This window comes from Centropristis striata, chromosome 11 (assembly GCF_030273125.1).
Source record: "Centropristis striata isolate RG_2023a ecotype Rhode Island chromosome 11, C.striata_1.0, whole genome shotgun sequence".
Classification (NCBI taxonomy): Eukaryota; Metazoa; Chordata; class Actinopteri; order Perciformes; family Serranidae; genus Centropristis; species Centropristis striata.
In genome coordinates, this window is record NC_081527.1 from 37532412 (window position 1) to 37552199 (window position 19788).

Here is a 19788-nt window from a genome sequence, read left to right on the forward strand (position 1 = left end):
CAGCTGTCAGTGGGCTTTAACAGCTGGTTTCATAATAATAATAATAATAATAATAATAATAATCAGCTGTCAGTGGGCTTTAACAGCTGGAGACATGCACTAATAATAATAATAATAATAATAATAATAATAATAATCAGCTGTCAGTCGCTTTAACAGCTGGAGACATGCACTAATAATAACAATAATAATAATAATAATAATAATCAGCTGTCAGTGGGCTTTAACAGCTGGAGACATGCACTAATAATTATAATAATAATAATAGTAATAATAATCAGCTGTCAGTCGCTTTAACAGCTGGAGACATGCACTAATAATAATAATAATAATAATAAAATAATAATAATAATAATCATAATCAGCTGTCAGTCGGCTTTAACAGCTGGAGACATGCACTAATAATAATAATAATAATAATAATAATAATAAGCTGTCAGTCGCTTTAACAGCTGGAGACATGCACTACCACTAATAATAATCATAATCATAATAATAATCAGCTGTCAGTCAGCTTTAACAGCTGGAGACATGCACTAATAATAATAATAATAATAATAATCAGCTGTCAGTCGCTTTAACAGCTGGAGACATGCACTAACAATAACAACTAGAACATTTCCTCTGGGGAAATAGTGAAAGGGCTACTGCCGGTGTGTGTACACTATGATGAGATTTATAACAATTAATACTAGTAATTTTATGATACTATATAATATACAAGGTGCACACAAGCATTCCTTTTCAAGTATTTATTTATACAGCAACCTTAAAATGTGTGTGTGTGCGTGTGTTGTGTGGGTCCAATCAATACCAATAATAGGTATTATGGTTTTGCCAAAAATGCTTTCTACACTAAATAGTGTAATGAAATGGTCATATCGACAAAGATGACAATAAACAACATTGTAATAAAAAAACATTTATTAGCTCTAATGTATAATAAAAAAGGACCCAATTAAATGTATAAAATTATCATAACAGTCTTCTTAATAAGTGTTAACTCTATCTGGGAGGCTCATGAAATTAAAAACCCTTGTGTTAACTTAAAGAGTGGTCAGAACATGTAACTTGTGATCATCAGATTCAGTCTGAAATATCTGTTAACTGCATACATTATGACAAAAGTGTAATGAAAAAAGTATATGGCAGTAAGTCAACTTGTACTTAAAAACATCAGAACTTAGATCTCCTGCTTTTTGATTCTCATGTAGGAGAGGAAGACATTCCTATTGGCCCATGCCGTTGCCAGGGAGACTAGCTGTCTGACTTTATCAAACCACCAAAGTAAGCAGTCACGGTCTTCAGCTTGTTGTTGAGGAAGTTCTGCTCCACCTCCACCTTCCCTCCTGGACCAGCCAGAGAGGCAATCTGTGGACAGAATGTATTATCAGACATGTTCTCATCATGTTAGCTAGCAGCTTCATTTGGAGCGCACATATGTTGATCTTGGTGATATTAAGCAACGGTCCTCTTGCTTTTTGAGTTTTAGAAAAGGGGAAAAAACGATTCCTCCTGCTAAACTCTGAGGGTAACTGCAGTGACGGTTCTAGACTAATTTTACTGTGAGGGCCAGTGTTTAATCAGAGGGGCCCATTTAAAAACTAAGCAAAAGATTATATTTTAGGTATTCAAAACCTTTATTTTAGCTCATTTAAAAATCTCATTTAAGTATATTTGGAAGATACAAATACACTGACATTTTTGTGCACAATTACTTTTTTTTATTTTGAAAGTGCAGTATATATTTTTATTTTGAAAGTGCAGTATATCTATCTATCAATCAATCAATCAATCAATCAATCAATCAATCAAACTTTATTTATATAGCGCTTTTCATAAATTTCATAGATTTTCATTCATCCTCTCTCCTCTATCCTCTATCCTCTATCCTCTATCCTCTATCCTCTATCCTCCGAGCACAAATAAGAGCTTTGGGATGGTTGTAAAGATGGCGCACCAGAAGAACTTCAGGTTCAATCGAGGATAGAAGATAGAGGAGACATAAAATAAGAGACATGGGATGTGCCCTGTGTCCTCTGTGTCCTCCGAGGAAGCAGGGATGTCTAATAGACTGAATGATGTTAGTGTTTTTGTGAAATAACACATGGGACGAACATGAACATACAGACCTGATCCATGTCAGCATTGCGAGGCATGAAGTAGATGATGTTGTCTGATATCAGTTTGGCCAGGCGAAAAATCTCAAATGTGTCTACAGTTAAAGAAAAAAATCTTCACAGTTTACAAAGCACTTTTTACACAACATTTCTGTTTAAAGCTTAATTTCGGGTGGAATTGAGAGTATGGTGTTGTTATTGTATAATAACATAACATAACATATATATATATATATACTATACAGGAGACAGGAGGTGCTAACATGCTGCTTTAACATCAAAGGATATCCATCAGGCTGCATCATGGTCTTGATGTCAAACACGTCAGCAGTCAGGTAGTCTGGGCCTCCCCATGGCGGTGAGAGGAAGACCATGTCGCCATGGAGACGGGACGCCAGCTGGAGGAAGTCCCCCTGCAGGAAGTCGATTCGATCTGCGACGCCATAAACGGTGGCGTTGTGCCGGGCCAAGTCTAACCGCACAGGGTCGATATCAACAGCCAGCACTGAGAGAAAACACAGAGAAGGATCAAAGAAAGTGACAAATGCACAAATTAAACAATATTCATACTTCATTCCCCACCTGTGGAATTCCCTCCCAGACCACCTGAGGGCTCCACAAACAACAGACTCTTTTAAAAAAGGCCTAAAAACCTTTATTTTTAGAAAAGCCTTTTATTAAATGTATCGTTGTGCTTTGGCCTTTTAACCTGTTTTTAATCTTGTTGTACTCTGTAGCACATTGAGATTGCTTTTAACAATGAAAAGTGCTTTACAAATAAAATGTATAATTATTATTATTATTATTATTATTATTATTATTATTCAATATAAAATGTTGTTTTTCCACACATTTCTAAAGTGACATATTTCCATCTCAAGTTTTATTACCGGAAAGACATTTTTTAGAGAATCACTTAATAAATCTATTTAAAAAATGGTTTATTCAGAATACTGAAGCCAGGGTTTAAACTTGAATAACAGAGAGAGCAGCCCACTACTTACAACACTGTGCTGCCAGTTTGTACTTTTTGTTAAAAATTAAAGCCTTATATCCTGTATTGGTAAATACTTTTCATTGGAAGTTAAAATTTAATTTGTATAAGCGTTAAAAGTGGATCAACAGGCCATTTGCAACCACAGCTAACAATCAAACAAGAGTCAGAAAAAAATACATATAAATAATCAAGTCAGTCACATATGGACAACTGTGATACATTCATGAAATGAAGTCTAGTTCCTGCCTGAACTATAAGCTAAACTCTTCTTGTACAAGTCAGTACCAGACGAATCAAAACTGATGAAGAAAGGTGTCATTGTGCAGCTGACCTACCTCTCTTTCCAGTGAGGGCGAACTGGATGGCGTTTCCTCCGACACCACAGAAGGCGTCTATGATGAGCTGAGAGTCGGGGAAGCTGTGCTCCACCCTCAGGGCGATATGCTCAGCAATCCTCTCAGGGGTCACAGAGAACCAGCCCTCTGAAACACACAGAAATAATACGTATGTCAGACAGAATCTAGACATTTTGTGTTCAGAATAGGCTGAAAACATTCCTCTTTGATAAAGCTCATAATGAGAGCTGGCTCAGGCTTCCTTGGAGACTTCCCATAATGCACTTTCTCCTCGATCTGTAAAAATGACCGTGGCACTACTACGGTTATACATAAGCTTAAGCAACAAAATTATTGTTTATTCATTTATTATTAAGTGTAGCAATAGCATATTTATAAATATAGTACATTTCATAAATCCAGGTAGCCTATAGGTAGGTAGACCTTCTGTAAACTAGAATACTTTGGTTTTTGAAATAAAACACAATCCACGCTAGCTAGCAGACTAGCCGCTAGCTGCTATATGTTTAGCATTGAGGTGATACTTGAGGCTGGATGTGCTGCTATGGTGATATGTGAATTCCTTGTTGCCTAGCAACACAACCATGCTTTTATGGACGCTTCCATCCGTTGGTTTTTAGTAACTAAATGTCCCATCATCCACGGGGCCAACCAAAGGTCTCATCAGCTTCTTCCTTCATGTTCACTGTGGTTTGTTGTTGTCTCAACTCATCAACGCTAGTTGGTGCTCCAGTATAATCGCTCCTCCTGAAACTCATCCAGTGAGAAACGTTCCGCCGTGCAAAAATAAGTGCCATTAAAATGCGTACATTTTTTGTGTAATTAATTAATCTTAATTAACGCGTTAAAGTCCCGGCCCTAGTAATCAGTAAAGCAGTCAACCTGTCTGTCAACTTCTATACTGTTCTCCTCTGTTTCCAGCAACACATTCCAGTCTGAACATTCAAAGCAGTCCTTTAGAGCCTCAGTAGCCTCTGGTGTCCATTTCCTGACTGTGAGTTTAGTTGCAGGCTGCTTCCACACACAGGGTTTGTAAAAAGTCTCCAGAAGAACTAAGTGGTCCGATCTTCCTATTGGTGGCAAGGCAGTAGCTCTGTAAGCTTCTCTGAGCATACAGCAGATCAAGGGTTTTATTTTCTCTGGTGGGACAATTAACAAACTGTGTAAATCCAGTCAGGTGGGAGGAGAGGGAAACATGATTGAAGACTCCTAATATTATCAGGAATGCCTCGGGATGTTTAGTCTATATCTTAGCAAAGACGTCACGTAGAACTTCACATGCAGTTGCCTTTTTTACTCTGTTTTGAGTCGTCCAACTGAGAAAGAAATGCTCCTTCCATGACGGAGTGATGTGCAATAGATGTTGTGCTTACAGGATAATACTTACTTAAATACTATTTTGTACAATACTAAATACAATTCCAGGACAATAAAGACTTCCTTAAAGTAACAAGAAGAAATTAATATTACTTCAAATGTACTACCAGTGACTTATTGAGTGCAGACTGACCTCGGTCCAGCCTGATTCCTTCATCGAAGCGAGAGAAGAGTCTGTAGCGTTGAGCCCAGTATTTAGTTAATTCTGTGTCCGCCATCATCTCTGCTGGGACTGGCTGCTTCTTCCCTCGTCTCCTCTTCTTATTGTTTGGCTTCTTTCCATTTCTCTTACTCAAATCTACACATAAATACATAAAGATCATGAGATCAAGGGATTAAGGGATGGGGCACATACGTCAATGTGTCACAAAGAAATTAGAAACAATGTAATTGTTACAATATTTTCTGTTAAGAGAAAAGTCAAATGATAATCAAATTGCACATGCATTTTTTACTGTAAGATGTTCTGTTCTGTTGTTATTGTTAATAAAAGTGACTTGAATTACGAAATTACGAAACACACTCTTGCAATAACTTTGTTTTGGAGAGACTTTATATTGGAGTGTAAAACAGAGATTAGTTAAGACAGTTGTGGAAGAATGCCCTGCAGTGCATATATATTTGTTTATTTTAAGAGAAGATTATTCAACATAATAATGAGATATCAATGAGTATAATAAGTTTAACATTTTATTTTTGGTAAATTTGTGGTTATATTAATCAATGGATTAATATAATAATAATAATAATAATAATAAAATAAAAATATAGATTAATTGTTAGGTGCAGCCATAATTAAATAGCAATTCACCAGAATAGATTTTCTTCTACTAAGTTTAACATTTTATTTTTGGTAAATTTGTCGTTATATTAATCAATGGATTAATATAATAATAATAATAATAATAATAATAATGAAATAAAAAGATAGATTAATTGTTAGGTGCAGCCATAATTAAATAGCAATTCACCAGAATAGATTTTCTACTACTAAGTTTAACATTTTATTTTTGGTAAATTTGTGGTTATATTACTCAATGGATTATAATAATAATAATAATAATAAATATAAATAAAATAATAAATAAATAAAATATAATAAATAAATAATAATAATAAAAATAATTTTATTAATAATAATAATAATAATAATAATAATAAAAATAAAAATAAAAATCTAGATAAATTGTTAGGTGCAGCCATAATTAAATAGCAATTCACCAGAATAGATTTTCTACTAAATTATGCCATAATCATTAGTCAGATGCCATTCTTACCACTGTTGTCTTCAGGTGTGTCCGACACAAAAAAGTCAGGAATTTCTAGAGATTTTAACTGTCTCCCAGGCGGCTCCTCCTCTTCCTCTTCCTCCTCTTCCTCTTCCTCTTTGTCCACAGTCCCAGTATTAGAGGTGAGAGTTCTCTCAGCAGCTAAACTAGACAGAGAAGCAGCTCCATCTTCTTCTTCCACAGTCTCTTTATTTCCTTCTCCCAGAAACAGTGTCTTGTCCTCAGCTTGTTGTCTGCTTCCTCCTTCCTCCTCACCTTCATCACAAGGAGTCGTCTGTGTCTCTCTCTGACTTTTTTCAAGAAAGTTTTTGACCTAAAAAAAAAAAAAACTCTACGTTTAATGAGTCTTCTATGTAACAGTCAAACAAATAAATAACAAACCAATCTGCTACTTTCCAGTTTTGGATGTCATAGATAATCCACAACAGTAATTTAACCTTCCAAGCTCTCTTTCTTTATTCCATATCTCAACACAAGCCACTAAAATGGTTGATATAACTTTATAGTACATCCGATCTGCAGGATCTTTTGAGGTTTTTAAATCCTCCTTAAAAACACACTTTTTCTCTCTGGCTTTTAATCAAGTTTAAGTGGACAACTTGCAAAAACAAAATTTTATTTAAAATTTTAATTTATTTAATTTTATTGTTGCGCTGTGTTTATGTATTTTAGTATTTTAGTTTTTACCGCATTTCCTGCAACTGTGATATCTGTACAGCACTTTGGTCAACCCCGGTTGTTTTAAATGTGCTCTATAAATAAAGTTTGACTTGACTTGATAGTGGAATAATGTGCAGGTTGTATTGCAGGCAGTATTGTATTTGTATCTTCAAACAAACTCAAAACATTAGAGATAAAAATCCTTGCATTGTTGCAGCCACCTAATATGAATTACCAATAGTCAGGTAAATATCCGTCAAGCGAATATTGGTTCCCTGCGTAGAGACAAAATATGCATTTTTGTTAAAGGGCCAGACTCACTAATGAGGTCGATAAACGGTCAATTCAAGTTTATTTCCCTACCAAAAACATTTGCTCTGCAAAGGCTGAAGATGTTCCCAGCTGTGCCGACCATTGAGACTTTAAGACAGAAGTTGTTCATCTTCTGACCTGACCACTTTTTTCCTATATGATAGGGTATCACAATATGGTTTGAGTAATCATAATGATCAACCATTCAGGACATGTGGGCCCTTCTAGTGTAGCTGCTGAGTATTATTATTGATCAGAATGCCGAAGTTGAACAAACGTTGAACCGCAAACCGCTACGTCAGGGGCCGGGGGTGGTGCCCTGTTATTTTTAATTCCAATTCATAAACGTATTAATGTAAGTAGTAGAATTAGTATTGCTATTTCAATTTTAATAAGTAACTTTGCTATTACCCAAACCTGCTGCTACCAGTTCCCAACACATCTATCTGGTTTGAAATATCCAGTATCCATGGCAACTCAGATGAGTCAGCAAAGATTACTACACCAACCACAATCAGATCATAAACTTCCACCCTGTGTCTAGTCTTACAGGCGTCAACCCTTCAACAGTTTCCATACGATACCTTCTGGAGAGAAGAGCTGCTCTGTGAGTGTGTGTTGCCTCCAGCCCTCTGGGAGAAGGTGGTGTGTTTGCTGTGTTCCTTAGCCAACCACCTGCTCTGACGCTTCTGACCAGCGCTGCTTTTAAAGCTGATCACACTGCCGAACCTGAGATAGAAACACAGAAAGAAGCTCATCCAGGGGGACGTTTGACTTCAAGTTGAAATATGACAACCTTTTTTTTGGCGTACATTTTTCTGCCCCAGATCCAGTTAGTTTGAGCATGTGTTGTATCTTAAGTGTTGTATTTTAACATTGTTTTGTGTTGTGTCTTAATACCGTGACTTTACTCTTGTTGTTGTCCTGTGTTGTATTCTGTTTTTAAAGAGTGTGAAACTTTGTTGTTACTGTTTGAAAGGCTTGTTTGTTTGTGTTAGATATACACTACCGGTCAAAAGTTTTAGAACAGCCCAATGTTTCCAGTTTTTTATTGAAATTCAAGCAGTTCAAGTCAAATGAACAGCTTGAAAGGGTCCAAAGGTAAGTGGTGAACTGCCAGAGGTAAATAAAAAAAGGTAAGCTTAACCAAAACTGGAAAATAATGTACATTTCAGAATTATACAAGTAGGCCTTTTTCAGGGAACAAGAAATGAGTTAACAACTTAACTCTATGGAGTCTTGGGCTATTTTGTCCATTTTTGAATTCTTTTCATGTCTTTGTAAGTCATTTTGTGTCTTTTTTTGGTCATTTTGTGTCTTTTTTTGTCATTTTGTGTCTTTTTTTAGTCATTTTGTGTCTTTTGGTGTCTTTTTTTGTCATTTTGTGTCTTTTTTTGTCATTTTGTGTCTTTTTTTGTCATTTTGTGTCTTTTTTTGGTCATTTTGTGTCTTTTTTTAGTCCTTTAGTCCAACATAAAATGTGATTTTGAATCTTTTTTTTACTTTCAAAACACCATCATCATCATGTTGCAAATTTGCATTAATTTCAGAGAACACTGAGACACTAAACTGCATCATTTTCAATTAAATTCTGGAAAAGTTGGTGTGTTCTAAAACTTTTGACCAGTAGTGTATGTTATTTGTTCCTGCCCAGAGACTACAGATGAAATTTAGCTTGTAGCTAATTCTGGTACGGCTGAGAGCCATGCACTGTCCCTGTTAATAAATAAACGAATAAATATATGAAATGCAGTGTCAACCAATCAGGGTTGCCACACAGACAGACAGTGCTTTTTCATGACTTTGATGTGTGTGAGAGTAGAGACAGACTCACAGAGGCTTGGGGTTGTGTTTGAGTCCCAGTTTGCTCCAGGCTTCCTCAGGGGTCAGATGTGGACTCTCCTCAAAATCCAGCTCATGACTGCACACAGAAAATACTGCATTAAGATGAATAAATGTATAAATATATGATAAACATTTTGTTAAGGATGCTTATGTTTTGTACAACCCCAATTCCATAAAAATGTGGACGCTGTGTAAAATATTAATAAAACAGAATGCAATTATGTGCTTTTCCTTTTTAAAACTTACCTTCGTTTGACTTTAGCACGTCCCCTCTCTGGTGGTGTGTCGTCATCGTCATCTTCTCTATTTGACATCTTTTTCCTTGAGCCAGACTGTCTATCAGGCCTGCCAGCAGCCTGCTGGGAATCTAGGTCAGAACAAGATGTTTACCAGTACAACCACACCAAACACACTATTACTTAGTTACTTAGGTCCAAAACCCTAACTATAACCCTTATATGTGATACTACGCATTTGTGTGTGTGTGTGTAGCGAAAATCGCATAAAGTTACCTGTGTGTGTGTGTTTGAAGCATGTGTATGCATGTGTGAGGAGTGTGTGCGCTTGTGTGTGTAACTGTAATCACATCAAAGATCAAAGCAATCAACAGAATTAACTGACACCTGTTCCGGCGCAGTGACAGCAGAGGTGGACAGACTGGAATTTCTGGCCTCGAACAGAAAGCATTTTTGGCAAAACCATAATACCTATCATTGATCCGACTTCATTGATCCGAGTTCTTCCTGAACAGCTACATGTTTTTTTTTAAGAAAAATGAAAAAATCGATTTGTAAGAGCGATCTAAAAAAACTGTTGCATCTCCCTCTTTAAGAAATCTTCCTGCGTTTTCAATATGGGAGCCAATGAGGCTGTTGGTGGTGTTGGTGGATCATCTTTGCGTCGTACGCCCAAACTATAACTCTGACAGCTTTACCAGAGGATTGTGAGGGAGAAGACTAATTTTCCTACGTTTCTATGTATAAATTATTTCTGTAGAGTGGAATTTGCGGCCTGGAGCGCAGTTTTCAAATTTATTTTTGACAATTTTACCTCTCCCTCTACACTCTGGTGATGATGTCACACACTGTGACACGAACATTCCGTGCAATACACACCCATTATAATCTCAGAATTTCTCCAAAAATGATCATGGTCATTGAACAGGGATTGATAAAAAACTATATGACCTATCGAAACGTGGATTAATACACCGATACACAAGACTTGTGTCTACTGTTTAAAGTTTAAATGGAGTCTCTAGGTGAAATTATGCCGGAGAAGTAGACGTTTAAAAATCTCCAATTATTGTTCTTTTTCGCTCATTTTTTGTCGGCCGTCCCATTCACTTCAATGCAAAATTTTGGGCAGTTTTTCGCGACTTACGTCACGAAAAATTCGTATTCTGTAGAGAAAAGTAATAGCACACCGATCCCGATCAAACCGCACGTTTTGATATATAATTTGTCCTGCAACTCTTCAAGTTGTAGAACTAGTAGCGGGACGAAATTGCGTCCGGAAGAGGAAGAAGAAGAAATCCACAGTATAACAGTAGTGCGATTGCCCCGTGGCCCTAATGAAAGACATTCCTGAAATGCCAATATAATCAAACTGTTGTGTATGTGGAAATGGTCCAAAATTCCTCTTAGCCAATGTGGAATTGTGATCAAAACAGAAAGGAAACATTCAGTTGAAGGCAATGCTGGAACATTAGGTCTAAGAAAAAAGAAAATTAAGTAGTTAATAAAACCCTTGTTTGAAATAATGAGTTAACTTTCTTTTTCCAACCAAGCTTTGAATGATAAAGCACCATAAGTTGTTTTTTTTAGTAATTGTATGTGTTTTTTTGGTAATTCTGTGTCTTTTTTTGATAATTTTGTGTCTTTTTTGGTAATTCTGTGTCTTTTTTTGGTAATTCTGTGTCTTTTTTTGGTAATTCTGTGTCTTTTTTTGATAATTTTGTGTCTTTTTTGGTAATTCTATGTCTTTTTTGGTAATTCTGTCTTTTTTTTGGTAATTCTGTGTCTTTTTTTGGTAATTCTGTGTCTTTTTTTTGGTAATTCTGTGTCCTTTTTTGATAATTTTGTGTCTTTTTTGGTAATTCTGTGTCTTTTCTGATAATATTGTGTCTTTTTTGGTAATTCTGTGTCTTTTTTGGTAATTCTGTCTTTTTTTGGTAATTCTGTGTCTTTTTTTGGTAATTCTGTGTCTTTTTTTTGGTAATTCTGTGTCTTTTTTTGGTAATTCTGTGTCTTCTTTTGGTAATTCTGTTCACTTGTTACCTGTATTTCTATCAGTGTGCTGCTTTGAGGAGGCAGCTGGTCTCTTGCAGCCGTTCCCACCATCAGACGGTTGATCAGAGCAGCAGATCTCTCTCTCAGACCTCCGTCTCATATCAGAGTCTGTCTCCAGGTCACTGGTAGATCTGCCTCCTGCTTCTAATGAGCACTTCTGTCCAAACAGATCATTCAAAACCACAACATCCCCATCAGCGGCCTCCACTTGGTCCCTCTGGTGGCTCTCAGCCCCAGTCTGTCCTGCTGCTGCTGCTCCACCAGTGTTCCCAGTGGCAGACTGGTCTGTGGTCCAGCCCTGTGCTGCCCAGTAGGAGTACTGGTCCCAGTAGCAGTAGTAGGTGTCTGCAGCGTGTTGGTTCCAGGCTTCTCTTGTGTCTGGGTCGTCCCATGGACCCGTCAGTGTTTCTGGATCAGTCTCTGGGTGTTTCTGCAGCCAGCTGCTCCACAGCAGAGCTTCACCCTGTTCAGCTTCATCAAGCACAGAGGACATTACATTATATTATTCATTATATATGAACTACAAATGAAGGTTAAAAAGTAAACTAACAACATCTTCAGAGAGGGCAGGGCTTCAGAAAGTTACTAAGAAAAGTAAAGAAGTAGAATCCCAACCAGCATGAAACCTATCAGAGCATTCATGTAAGGCAGCTATTCTCAACCTTGTTATTTTGTGTCTTTTCTTAGTCATTTTGTGCCTTTTTTGTCATTTTGTGTCTTTTTTTTAGTCATTTTGTGTCTTTTTTTAGTCATTTTGTCTTTTTTTGGTCATTTTGCTTCTTTCTGCATTATTTTGTGTCTTTTTTTGGTCATTTTGTGTCTTTTCTTAGTCATTTTGTGTCTTTTTTGTCATTTTGTGTCGTTTTTTAGTCATTTTGTGTCTTTTTTTAGTCATTTTGTCTTTTTTTGGTCATTTTGTTTCTTTCTGCATTATTTTGTGTCTTTTTAGGTCATTTTGTTTCCTTTTTTTGGTCATTTAATGTCTTTTTAGTCATTTAGTGTCTTTTTGTGGTCATTTTGTTTCTTTTTTGGGTGATCTGAACTGTGTGTGTGAGATTCTGTTCAGTGGTCGCAGACAACATGCATGTTAAATTGGGGGTCACGACTCAAAAAGGTTGAGAACTACTGATGTAAGGAGGTGAGTGTGTGAAGGCACTTTGTGTGTCTGATGCAAGGTTATAATAGTTTTTAATTTTTCATTAGTTTAAGTTTTAATTTCGTTGTGAATTTTTGTTTTCAAATTTAGTTAGTTTTAATTAGTTTATAGAGTGAGTTTGCTAGTTTTAATTTGTTTTTTCTTTTGGAAAATGCTTAGTTTTAGTTTAGTTTTTATTAGTTTTAGTTTTAGTTGTTTTGTAATGGGGTATTTGTTGGGTGCCAGATTCAATAAGGTTACAATAAATGTTTCCTTTGTTTCCTTTGTCTGATCCATCTCAGCCCCAATAAGTTTATTAAGTCATAAAACCAGATGGATTAAATAGATTTAATATCAACCAAAAAGTTTTACGGATGAAAAAAGTTGACAAAGACAAAAACGAAGGACATTTTCACGATAATTTTAGTTTTAGTTACTTTTGTAACCACAAAATACAGTTTCAGTTAGTTATCGTGTTTTTAAAAACTCTTGTTTTTATTTTTATTTCAGTTAACGAAAATGTTTTTTCAATTCTAGTTTTCGTTATTTCGTTAGTTTTCGTTAACTATAATAACCTTGCTCTGATGCAGAACAAGACACTATCTTAGTGTTCTGTGCATAAGTGCACTCATTATTTAAAGATGTCAATTTTATTGAGCATTAAAGTAGCTTTATATTTGTATATTTATATCAATATAAAATGCCTTAAAGATTGTTTTAGTCTAATGAAGGAAACACATCAAATCTAATGGAGTTTTATGGTACAGTGTCCATGCATCCATCATGGTCATGTCCTCCTCTTTACCCCAGTAGGTTTCCCAGCCAGCAGCCTGGCTCGCTCCGCTTCCTTCCTCAGGAGAATCACACACTTTCTTCTCATCAACTAGGTCAAAAATCACAAAGCAAAAGAACAAAGAACATCAGAAAACTAAACTAAAACAAAAAAATCATTGTAATATATATATATATATACAAATTAAAATCGAATTGCCAACTTTATAAAAGGAAATGGCCATCTATCATAGATGCGCTGCAATAAAACACCAGGCAGGAAGATTCTCTCTGCCGTGGCCTCTATAAACAGGAAATGACATATCACTGTTGCCATGGACACAAGCAAATAGTGTCGTCCTACCCTTTCCTTATTCTCAAGTGCTTCTGCGTTTATCGAAATATTTTTGCGTTTCATTGTATATTTTTATTAAATGTTTTTGGTTTTTGTGAAATGTTTGAGTTTCATGAAAAAAAATTGGAAGTTTTGGAAATATATTTGCAACAGACCTTCAGGTGGATCCTAGTAATCTGTCTTATACATTTGTAAATAATAATAATAATAATAATAATAATAAGTAAATAGCATTACCTTTGTTGTCAACAGCTGGATCATCTTCCTCCTCTTCCTCAGCTGATTCGACCCAGTAGCTGGCAGCTCTCCGGCCCTGTCACATGACCAGAGAGAGGCTCATTCACTGCTCCACATATTTCACTTACTTTGATTTCTTTGACAGGAACATCTAGAACCAGGTGACGTACTGCTCTCTTATGGTCAGATGAGCTGGCAAAGGCCAAAGGTAGACCCATGCTGGCCATCAGCTGAGCCTCTTCATCCAACACCTCCTCTTCTTCCTCACCTGCATCATCTGCTCCTGCAGGTTGAGGAAAAACGGATTTTAAAGACATAATAATTCAAAAATCTTTTGATTTCACCCTGTTAAGCAACATATGTGTGTCATTTAATCCAGTAGTTCTCAACCTTTTTGAGTCGCGACCCCCAATTTAACATGCATGTTGTCTGCGACCCCCGCTCACTGAACACAATCTCACACGCACAGTTCAGATCACCCAAAAAAGACACAAAATGACCACAAAATGACAAAAAAAGAAACAAAATAACCCAAAAAAAAGAAAAACAATGACCAAAAAAAGACACAAAATGACTAAAAAAAGACACAAAATGACCAAAAAAAAAAGACACAAAATGACCACAACATGACAAAAACAAGACACAAAATGACTAAATAAAGACACAAAATGACTAAAAAGAACACAAAATGACCAAAAAAAGACACAAAATGACCAAAAAAAGGAAACTAAATGACCAAGAAGACACTAAATGACCAAAAAAGACTCAAAATGACAAAAAAAAGACATAAAATGACACAAAAAAGAAAAAAAATTACCAAAAAAGACACAAAATTACTAAAAAAGACACAAAATGACAAAAAAAGGAAACAAAATGACCAAAAAAGACACAAAATGACAAAAAAAGACACAAAATGACACAAAAAAGAAAAAAAAATACCCAAAAAGACACAAATTGACAAAAAAAAGGAAAGAAAATGACCAAAAAAGACACAAAATGACCCAAAAAAAAAAAAAAAAGACTAAAACACATTAACACATGAACACTTTAACACAGTGGAGACAGAGCTGACTTCCAAAATGATTTGGCGACCCCCAGAAATCATCTCGCGACCCCAATTGGGGTCCCGACCCCAAGGTTGAGAACAGATTTAATCAGTGGATGATCTCAAAACCAACAGGGGACTTGAACATCTTCCAGAATTTAAAAAAATGACCCCGTATCCCCGAGTTACTACCCACCCTCTTGGTGAATGTAATGAGAAATTGTTCACCATACCTGGAACTCCAGCGTCTGTTGGATCTAATGAGAGCAACCGATTATCAGAGCGATACAGCTCCCGGTCCCTGGACACAAACACAAACAAGTCTGAATTATAATGCTGCAAACTGGATTGCTCCAACAGAATTACACTGTATAACATGCAATGACAACAAAGATCTATCTATCTATCTATCTATATATCTATCTATCTAGCAATACAATAAAGCGTTGGCATTGTAACTTTGTAGATTCTCTGAACTCCAATCTTTAGGTTAAGATTTAATGATCGTATTTCCAATTTTTTGCGAGTCATAAAAGTGCATTTGAAGTCTGTTATCAGTTCGATTACATTTTGTGTTGTCATTTGACTTGGGTCTTAACTAAGGACTCGACTTGACATGACATAAGGCTCCTTCATACTGCCTTTCATGCTGCGACATGTACGCCTCTGTATTGTCTCGCCTACAACATGAAAAAGCCAAAAGGATGCTAAGACCAAGTGATCCATCACCTCTACAGTCATGGAAATAATTATTAGACCACCCTTGTTTTCCTCCATTTCTTGTTCAGTTTAGTACCTGTTACAAATAAAGGTACAAATATAACGATAACAACAAAAATAGCTCATAAAAGTTAAATTGAAGAACTGATGTCTAGACATTTTCCATGTTTTCATTGATAATAACCAAAACCAGTATCAAGAAAACCATGTTAAATGTCTAGATATCAGCTCTTAAATTAAACTCTTATGAGCTATTTTTGTTATTTTCATTATATTGTCCTAACAAATGTACCTTTAGTTTGACCAGGCATTAAAACGAACAAGAAAGCAAGGAGAAAACAAGGGTGGTCTAATAATTATTTCCATGATGTTTATTAAATGTGACGAATATGCTAAATGAGGCAGAAAACAGCTGCACACACCGGTACAGGCACCAGTTAGTGTGGAAACCAGTAAGGGCATAACACCAGTACAGATGTTTCGGCTCAGACAAAATGACTTGGAACTTGTTTATGTGTCCGTTATGTGTCGCGTGTCTCTTCAAACATTTACCCACTGCTAACTTGGTGGGAACCAGCGCTGTGGGGACATAAAAGCTAAAAACGCTATGAAGTCTTACTGTACAAAGGCTCTGGAGCAGCGACAGAGAACTCTGTCCTCCTCTTCCTCACACAGCGTCCTGCTGAAGAGGATGTCCGCCACCAGCCTGCTCCTCTCCAGCATCATACTGGTCCCAGTACAGACACTCACTGGTCCCAGTACAGACACTCACACACTGACTGGTGAAGACTGGGTCAGTGGTCAGGAGCAGCAGGGTAATCCAGGGAGAAGAGGCGCCACCGGAACCACTTCTTCAACCCGGAAGTAATTAGCGTTTCTTCTTCTTCTGCTTCTTTTTCTTCTTCTTCTTCTTCTTCTTCTTGAGTTTTTCGGCGGTACAGGCGCATTTCCGCCACCTATTGGACTGGAGTGTGGAGCAGCAGATTGACAGAAAATGAAGGAGAGAAAAAAATAATAATAATGATAATAATGAGATAAAATAAAAATAAATAAAGTAATAATAGTACAATTAAGATAAATACATGATTTAACGGGAAAAGGGGAACAATAATATCAATAATAGCACATTAATATACAAAGATAAATTATTAAATACACAACTAAATTCTCTCTATAAGTCATTTTCCCTCAGGTTATTAAATAAAGGCTTTTTATTCTTTTTTTTTTTTGACTAAAAAGGATCACAGCTTATAATTATTATTATTATTATTATTATTACTACTACTACTACTACTACTACTATACAAATATAATAATAATAATAATAATAATAATAATAATAATAATAATAATAATAATAATAATAATGATAATAACAATATTATTATTACTTTACAAACTTTTTCATTGTGCTTCAATATGGCACAACAATAAAAGGGCTAAATAATTAAAACAAATCATGTTTTTGGACTGATGATACATTATCTTAAAATACAAAATAAAAAAAAATAAAAAAAACCCTTGTACACTAAGATTATGACGTCATCCAACCCCTGCTGCTGGTTCTACCCTCTTTGTTGCAAGAAAAATAAAAATAAAATACAAAAAAATAAGAAAAACCCTCTTTGTTGCTGCTTCGGAACTCATTTTTCAGTTCGGTGTTTTCGGGGGACATAGAATCACTGTAACACCTTATATTGTCACACTTTAAGCAGTCCGGGTTTATGAATAGGACAGTTGTTATCTAACATATTTGTATGTTTTGTTAGTGTAATATTTAATATACAGTGTGGTGTTTTAACCTCGCTGTCCACAGAGGAGCACAGTAAGGTAACGTTGTATTATTTCTTATATTATTATTATTATTATATTAGCTCCGCTCGGTGCTCTCTGTTTACCGCAGCTCAATAATAAATAATCTCACTATTATAACCCTGGACAGGCAAAAGGCTCTTATTATGAAAGGCGTGTTGTTCTTGTTATATTATATTTGAAAATTATAAAAAGACAGACAGATGCCAGTGTGTTTTTCTTCACTGTAGCTCTCTCCTTTATATGAGTATGAGACAGGGCAGTGTGTTCTCATAATATGAGATTTTGTTTAGATACGTGCCTGTTATTACAACACACACACACACACACACACATTGTGTATCACAACCTTCGAAGAGACTTGGACAGCTGATAGCCTGTCCAAGATAGATAGATAGATAGATAGATAGATAGATAGATAGATGTACATAAAATAAACAATAAAACAAACAATTCCACATACCAATCAGCAATAAAATAATAAGTGTATAAATCTAAAATGATGCCATAAATAAAAACAATACAATCAAACAGATAAACATAGTAAAATAAAATAAAAGACGCAGTTAAAAGTTGTAAAATAAATAAAAGACACAGAGGACCACAAAACTCACGCAGTGTTAAAAAGCCAAGGGATAAAAATGGGTCTTGAGACAGATAGATATGCCTTTTCTTAGGCAAAATTTAGATACCGATGTTGATATTTCTATTTCTATGTGACAGCTGATAGCCTGTCCAAGTCATAGGTGACTGGCCAATAGGATTCGGTTTGAGTGTAAGTCCAACTTCTGTAGATTATAGATAGAAAATGTGAATTATGACTAAGATTGGGGATCCTGTGAGAGCTGTGTCAGAGTCCAGCGCTGCATAAATTTACATGTGATCTAATAAAAGGCCTGCATTAGGCATTAAGACCAGTCTTTTTTTTTCTCTGGTGTTTCGGTTTTAGGTTTAGGTTTTATTTTATTTTCACAGTTAGAATTACATAAAATGACAAAGATAACATATAATGTAAAGTGCAGGGAGAGGCAGAAAACCCAGATGGGCTTATTTAAAGCCTCCACCTAAAATTTCATTAGAAAGTAATTAACTGATAATAGAAAAAACAAAAGTATAACATCAACAAGTTATAATGACGTGTGTGTTTACTCTGGGCTTCCTATTTATAAACCAGAGAGAGAGAGAGACCTTTACATTCTACAAAACGTTGTTTTTGACAAAACAATCAAATGTGCCTGTATTCCTGCAACATACAACTGACTTTACTTAAAGAAATACATTTAAACAAATATTCAGTGGCGGTCCTTTGGCCCCTGCTGTGGCCCCTGTGTCAAATTAATAATAAAATGATCAATTTATAACGATGAACGACGGAACAATTCTTACCTATTTTTTGTTCAAACAAAATCTCATTGTGCACAAAAGGAACCCAGAATGTTACATTGTAAAATAGTTGAATTGTGCAATAAAAGCTTTTGTATATATATAAAAAAAAAGATCATTCTGACTGTACTGCACTTTCAAAATAAAAAAAGGTAATTGTGCACAAAAATGAGAAATGTCATTGTCGAACAAAAGTAGTTGTTATTGTTGGTAAGTCTCATTTTTTCAACATCAATTTATTTGTATCTTCCAAATATATTTATATCCCAAAGCGTCAGCTAAATGACATGTAATGTAATAATGTAATGTAAATTTAAATTAGATTTTTAAATAACCTAAAATAAAGGATTTGAATGCTTGAATATCATCTTTGCAGTTTTTTAATGTGCCCCTCTAATTAAACACTGGCCCCTGCTGGGCCCCCACAGTAAAACTGGTCTAGAACCGCCACTGCAAATATTTCTGTCCATGCATTCATTGAGCTTTTAATGATTGAGTTTTCTCTGGTGCAGATGTTCTCCGTGCAGCATGTTCCTTCCCTCTGAGGAGTCTTGGTCCAGCTCAGAGCAGGATGCCGGCTGATGGGAACCAGTCGTGTCTGACGGTGGCAGAGGACACGTTCTCCCTCCTGGTATGCTCCCTCTACAGTTATACACACTGTTTTTTGTTTTTTTTTTCATGAAAAGAGGTAAAAAATATTTTATTCCAACTTTATGGGCAACCGTGTATTTACACTTTATTCCCACTGTACTTTGTTGCATTTTAAATAATAATAATAATAATATATTAAGCATGCTTTTTTTTTTTAAACATATTTTTATTGCACATTTTGTTAATTTACAAACGGTGAACAACATAGAACAAGAAGGCACATACAAGAAAAATAATAACAATAATGATAGCAATAATTATGATTAAATAAATAAATTAAAAAATAAATTAAAAAAATAAAATAAATTAAAAAATAAATTAAAAAAATAAAATAAAATAAATTAATAAAATTAATAAAATTAATAAATAAATAACTGGGGAAAGAAAAAGAGAGAGAAAGAAAAAAAGGGGGGGGGGGGGGGGCTTTATAAC

The 19788-nt window shown here is 35.4% G+C and overlaps 2 protein-coding genes across 2 annotated transcripts in view; one reads left to right on the plus strand and one right to left on the minus strand.

Annotated features, from left to right (window-relative positions):
• Positions 1–858: 858 nt before the first annotated feature.
• Positions 859–16313, minus strand: tgs1 (trimethylguanosine synthase 1). Its single transcript, XM_059343989.1, has 15 exons — positions 16130–16313; positions 15024–15091; positions 13916–14028; positions 13746–13821; positions 13188–13265; positions 11236–11718; positions 9203–9323; positions 8946–9032; positions 7696–7840; positions 6128–6452; positions 4984–5148; positions 3453–3599; positions 2407–2625; positions 2133–2209; positions 859–1371 (listed from the first exon to the last, which is right to left on the minus strand). The coding sequence occupies exons 1-15, from the start codon at positions 16234–16236 to the stop codon at positions 1258–1260; spliced, it is 2325 nt and encodes a 774-aa protein (XP_059199972.1). The 5' UTR covers positions 16237–16313; the 3' UTR covers positions 859–1257.
• Positions 16314–17201: 888 nt separating this feature from the next.
• The window catches only part of tmem68 (transmembrane protein 68), a 13739-nt gene continuing 11152 nt past the window's right edge, over positions 17202–19788 (plus strand). The window contains exons 1-2 of the mRNA XM_059343970.1: positions 17202–17340; positions 19218–19336. Of these exons, the coding sequence (XP_059199953.1) occupies positions 19277–19336 (60 nt within the window). The 5' untranslated portion in view covers positions 17202–17340; positions 19218–19276. The remainder of the gene's footprint in view (positions 17341–19217; positions 19337–19788) is intronic.